We start from the raw sequence: 5,801 nt of genomic DNA, 5'->3' as shown, positions 1-5,801 counted from the left end.
CGCGACGTGCGCATCGTGCTGGCCGGCGACCCCGACGTGGGCAAGTCGACGCTCATCACCTCGCTCGTAAAGGAGGCCTACGTCGCAAAGGTGCAAAAAGTCGTCCCGCACATCACCCTGCCACCCGAGGTGGCCCCCGAGGGCGTCGTCACAAAGATTGTCGACACCAACTCCAACCCCGAGCACCGCACCAACCTCGAGGCAGAGCTCCGCCGCGCCAACGTCATCTGCATCGTCTACTCGATCTCGGCGCCCTCGTCCTTCGACCGCATCCCCACCTACTGGCTCCCCTACATCCGCTCCCTCGGCATCAACGTCCCCGTCATCCTCGTCGGCAACAAGATCGATCTGCGCTCCGGCGACGTCACCAACGCCGCCCTCGAGGACGAGCTGGCGCCCGTCATGGCCGAGTTCAAGGAGGTCGAGACCTGCGTCGAGTGCAGCGCAAAGATCCCCCTCAACGTCAGCGAGGTCTTCTACTTTGCCCAAAAGGCCGTCCTCTACCCGACGGCGCCCCTCTACGACAGCCGCGAGCACGCCCTCAAGCCCGCCTGCGTCGACGCCCTCAAGCGCATCTTTCGCCTCTGCGACAGCGACAAGGACGGCCTGCTCAGCGACGCCGAGCTCAACGACTTCCAGCGGAAATGCTTCGATGCGCCCCTGCAGCTGTCCGAGCTCGAGGGGATCAAGGACCTCGTCGCTCAGGCGCCCATCGGCGGGCCCTACTTTAACCTCTACGACGGCAGCGGCAGCGCCGCCGCCTCGACCAGCTCGAGCGCCCACAATGGCGCCGCCGGCTTCGACGCCGCTTCGTCGCACCACCCGCACCACTCGCAACAGCACCAACAGCACCCGCATCTGCGCGACGGCAGCCTCACCATGGCCGGCTTCCTCTACCTCCACACCCTCTTTATCCAGCGCGGCCGCCTCGAGACGACGTGGACTGTGCTGCGCTCGTTTGGCTACGGCGCCGACCTGACCCTGGAGGACTCGTTTGTCAAGCCGCCGTTTGCCGTGCCCGCCGAGTGCTCGGTCGAGCTCTCGCCCCACGGCTACCAGTTCCTCACCGACATCTTCGAGGCCTACGACAAGGACCGCGACGGCGCCCTCTGCGCCGCCGAGCTCGACCACCTCTTCCTCCTCGCACCCGACGGCCGCCACCCATGGGAGGGGACCGGATTCCCCGAGAGCACCATCACCGACGAAAACGGCGCCGTCACCTTGCAGGGCTGGCTGGCGCAGTGGTCCATGACGACGCTTCTCGACCATCGCACCACGCTCGCCTACCTCGCCTACCTCGGCTACCCGTCCTTCCCGCAGACTGGCGGGGGCGCGGCAGGGGGGTCCGGCGCGGGAGGCGCGGGTGGGCGCGGCACGAGCGGACGCTTTGTGCCGTCGCCAATACCGCTCTCGCCCAGCGGCCCGCCCGGCTCGCGCGGCTCGAGGAACCACACGCCCTCGCCGCCGCCCGTCACGACTGCGCTCAAGCTGACGCGGCCGAGGCGCGCCGACCGCAAGAAGAAGGGCGCCGTGCAGCGCAGCACGTTCCTCGGCTTTGTGCTGGGCGCGGCGGGCAGCGGCAAGACGGCCATCCTGCGCAACATGGTGGGCAAGCGCTTCGAGCCGGCCTATGAGCCGACGCAGAAGATGATGAGCGTCGTCAGCACCGTCGAGCAGGCCGGAGCCGAGCGGTACCTGGTGGTGAGTGCAACATGACGGGGCGGTGCCGCCGACGCCGCCCCGTTGCCGATGTTTGGTCGACGGACCGCGCTGACTTTTGTTCCTTGCTCCTCGACCTCTCTCTCCACGCTTACCTTGATTGCGCCGCCTGCCTCCTCCTCCTCCAGCTGCAAGAGTTCGGCTCGCGGTACGAGGCCGAGGTGCTGCGCAACTCGTCGAAGCTGTCGGCCGCCGACGTCGTCGTCTTTGTCTACGACTCGAGCGACACAAACTCGTTCAGCTACATTTCGAACCTGCGGCAGCAGTACCCGCTGCTTCAGTCGATGCCGTCGCTGTTTGTGGCGACCAAGGCCGACCTGGACCTGGCGCAGCAGCGGCACGAGGTGCAGCCGGACGCCTACTGCCGCAAGCTGGGCCTCAAGATCCCCGGGCTGGGCGCGGGCCCGCTGAGCGTGAGCATGCGCGACGGGCAGGTGGCCGACCTGTACGGCCTCGTGTGCGGCATCGCCGTCGACGCGCGCGGCGCCGTGCAGGGCGGCAACGAGAGCAAGGCGCTCAGCTTTGCCACGAACCGGTGGGTGTTTTGGGGCTACGTCGTCGTCGCCGTGCTCGGCGGCAGCGGTGCGGCCTACGTCGGCTTCCGGCTGCTCCACCCGAACGCCGTCGGGCTGTCGTCGTCGTCGTCGTCCGGCGGATGGAGACCCTGGTGGTCGCCCGCCTCGTCGGCATCCCCGAGGTCATCGGTGGGCGGGGCGGGCACGCACGGCGGTGCGGGCGCAGGACAGGGCGGTGGGTGGCTCGAGTGGTTATGGAGGCAGTCGGCGTCGGGCAGCACTGGGAGGAGCGAGCTGTAGAATCGCACGTTGGATCTGTCGACAGGTCAGGCTGGGGCTCAACGTCGCCATGGCCCCCTACCTCTTCGCCAGGAATGCTACACCAACGCCGCTCTTCGGTCTCTCTGTCTGTTTTCGCGCCGCGTCACACGAGCCGGACCTCTCTCGATCGACATCGATCGCCGTCTCTGGGATCTTGAAGTGTCGTGCCCGGGCGTTGTCCGTCCCCTTTCGAGTCGGCTCGCCCAATCGCGGCGCCAGGGACGGCCCAGCATGGAAGTCGACAAGTGCTGCGGCGGATCGCGAGCGGGCTGGACCAAGCCGGGCGGCAGGTTGTATTGGCCTCGTCAAGGGGCCCAATACAAATCGAGGTGCGGTTTGGTAAGGCAGCGGCCGTCGACTACAAATGCCCCCACCCCTCACCACTTTTTTTCGCCCGAGAAAGAGGAGACTTGCGAGTGCGATGTGCCAGGCGAGGCGAGGAGGCCCGTCCGCTCTGGCCTGCCTGGCGCTGCCTGGCCTTGTCGCCTGGCCCTCTGTGCCGTTGTGGCCGCTGCTTGGCCGCCCGCCTGCTTGGCCGCACGCACGCCCACCCGCTGCTGGCTGGCTGGCTGGACGGACGCCCATCGCCTGGCCCTGGCCCTGGCTCTCATGCTTCCTCCTGGTGCGCCCGCCCGCCCGGCCGCCCTTTTGGTTCCTTCTCCCCGCACCATCAAGCACCGTCTCGTCCCGCCTCGCCTCGCCTCCTCTCTCCCCCGCCCCGCCCTGCTTGCCTCTCGCCCTCTTGCGCAACCGGCCTCCTCCTTCATCCTCATCCTCATCCTCCTCCACGACCCATCCTCCTCCACCCCCCTCGCTTTCTCTTCCACCCCCTCGCTTTCTCTTCCGCCCCGTTCCCCCCTTTCATTGCCCCTACTCGTGGCGTATCGCCTGTCGGCTGGGCAGTCCAGGGGCCAAGCTCGCTCGACCTCTCTCCGCGACGTCCCATCTCTCCTTGAGACCGGTGCGACGACGATCCGAGCGGACCTCAATCCCGTTTCCACGCGACTTGACCTAGGATCGTCTGTCCTCGAGGCGCTTGGGCGATTCTTGACCGGCGTACCTCTGCGCCCGGCTCGAGCTGCTCCCGCCAGGCCGCATTCCTTCTCGGCGCTGGCTCGACGACCGCCTTGCTACATCCCCTGCTTTTCAGTGCTGCGGATCAGCGCCTCTCTGCACCCACGACGCCTGTCTATCGCGCACGCTCTGGTCAGCTCGTGCATCGGTGGCTCGCCCGCGCCTTCGCATATCTCCCTATCGATCCGCCACGGACCGGGAGTCGAAGCAGGTCACCCGCCATCGCACCAAGGCGGCAGAAAAGCGTGACGCCCTTGATCGGTCCAACGTCTGCTTCGCTCGCACGCCCACCGACGACGGTCGAGACGCTCAGCACACCTGCTAGACCTGCGGCCGACGTGCTCTGCTCCGACGCCCACGCCCCTCGCTGTGCCCGCCACCTCCTCCCGACCTTGACTGGTCCGGAGGCCCATCTCTTCCGCCGCTCCCTTTCGCCGAGCAGCTTCACCTTGCGGCGCTCCCTCTTCTGAGATCGCTCAGCCGTTGCCCTTCCGCCTGCGTCGATTCGTGTCAGCTCGCACGCTTTGCTTGACGAGTCCCTTGGTGGGATCGCGAATCAGCAGGCCCTCGGACGCTGCACAGGACCAGCCCAGCCCAATCGGAAGGACGGGAGCCAATCTCGCTCGGAACGTTGACCTAGCGACATCATGGCTGCGCCAAACTACCGCGGAGCCGCGGCCCGTGGCGCATCAAACGGCGCCGGCGGACCGGGCAACCGCAACAGTGCCTACCTCGGCGGTGGCGGCCGAGGCGGTGGCCATGCTGGCGGTGGTGGCGGCGGCAGAGGAGGCGGACCCCCTCCTGGCTCTCGCTGGGGAAGCGGGCCGCCATCCAACACGTCGTCGCCCGCGGGTAGGCAGAATCCCAACGCTGGCGGCGGCTACCGCGGGCCGGCGGTCAACAATGCACCTCACCAGCACAGCCAGCAGCATCAGCACCAGCAGCACCAGCAGCACCAGCAGCAACACCAGCAACAGCAGCAGCAGCAGAACAGCGCCTCGGCCGCCTTCCCGTCGCTCGGCGGCGTCGCCAACCTCGACGAGGCGCAGAAGCTCAACCGCAACCGCATGCTCTTCCTCCTCGTCTCGCTCGTCGTGAGTGTCTGCCCGGTCTTGCCTGCAGCCTAGCCGATGCCTGATGCGGCAGCGAAAGCGCATCCGTGCTATCCTGGCAGAGCTTGAGGCTATCCCTGTTCTGCGTCGAGCCGGATCGCCGCGCCGCGCACAGATCGCTGACGCCTGTTTTCATCCACCGCTCCGGCCCCTCTCGACGCACAGGGCCACTGTGTCACCGTCCACACGCGCGGCGGCGTGCGGTACTTTGGCATCCTGTCGTCGGCCAACGCCGACAGCGGCGACCTTGGCGTTGCCATTGCGTCGGCCCAGGAGATCCTCGCTCCAGGGGCAAAGGACGGCAAGCCTGAGCTGGGCCCGCTCAAAAAGATGCTCGTCATCCACGGCAAGGACCTCGAGAGCGTCGAGGCCTCCGAGGTGCGCATCGGGGACCAGGAGCGCGAGATGAAGGAGGCGCGCGACAAGGAAGGTGAGCCAGCGACTCGACTGCCAATGGACAGATCCGGGCCGGGCCCTCAAAGACGCGGCTTCCTGTCCGAGCTCGTGCTGATCCGTCCGCCACCGCCACTGCCACCGCCTCTCTCTGCCACTCTCTCTAACGACACCAGCCTTCCGCACCGACACCGAGATCTCCCGTTCGGCCGACCCGCTGGGCAATGGCCGTGCGCTGCAAAAGTGGTCCGACGACCCGGACCTGGCCGATCTCGACAGCGGGGTGCCCGAATGGGCGGCCGACGGCGACGGCGGCTTCGACGCTTCCAGCGGCACCAAGGGCTGGGACCAGTTTGCCGCCAACGAGAAGCGCTTCGGCATCAAGTCCGACTACGAGGAGACGCTCTACACCACCACCCTCGACCGCTCCGGCAAGGACTTCAAGGAAAAGGAGCGCCAGGCCGACCGCATCGCCCGCGAGATTATGGGCCAGACCACCAGCAACCCGCACCTCGCAGAGGAGCGCGGCCAGGCCGACGACTCGGGCGTCAACGAAGAGGACAAATACGGCGCCGTTGTGCGCAACCCGAACGCCTACGTGCCGCCGGCGCTGCGCAAGGCGGCGGCTGCCGCTGCTGCTGCTGCTGCTGCTGCCGCTGGTGGAAAC

General features: G+C 67.6%; 2 protein-coding genes across 2 annotated transcripts in view; both read left to right on the top strand.

Annotated features, from left to right (window-relative positions):
• PFL1_02117 (uncharacterized protein) overlaps positions 1 to 2,534 on the top strand; it is a gene marked incomplete at both ends in the record, with an annotated part of 3,648 nt that extends 1,114 nt beyond the window's left edge. Inside the window, 2 exons of the mRNA XM_007879628.1 lie at positions 46 to 1,701; positions 1,848 to 2,534. Of these exons, the coding sequence (XP_007877819.1) occupies positions 46 to 1,701; positions 1,848 to 2,534 (2,343 nt within the window). The remainder of the gene's footprint in view (positions 1 to 45; positions 1,702 to 1,847) is intronic.
• Positions 2,535 to 4,276: 1,742 nt separating this feature from the next.
• The window catches only part of PFL1_02116 (uncharacterized protein), a gene marked incomplete at both ends in the record, with an annotated part of 4,562 nt that continues 3,037 nt past the window's right edge, over positions 4,277 to 5,801 (top strand). The window contains 3 exons of the mRNA XM_007879627.1: positions 4,277 to 4,723; positions 4,907 to 5,171; positions 5,311 to 5,793. Coding sequence (XP_007877818.1) covers positions 4,277 to 4,723; positions 4,907 to 5,171; positions 5,311 to 5,793 — 1,195 coding nt within the window. The remainder of the gene's footprint in view (positions 4,724 to 4,906; positions 5,172 to 5,310; positions 5,794 to 5,801) is intronic.

This window comes from Pseudozyma flocculosa (genome assembly GCF_000417875.1).
Source record: "Pseudozyma flocculosa PF-1 unplaced genomic scaffold scaffold00005, whole genome shotgun sequence".
Classification (NCBI taxonomy): domain Eukaryota; kingdom Fungi; phylum Basidiomycota; class Ustilaginomycetes; order Ustilaginales; family Ustilaginaceae; genus Pseudozyma; species Pseudozyma flocculosa.
The sequence above is the reverse complement of the archived record's forward strand: the minus strand, read 5'-3'. Positions and strand labels throughout refer to the sequence as shown.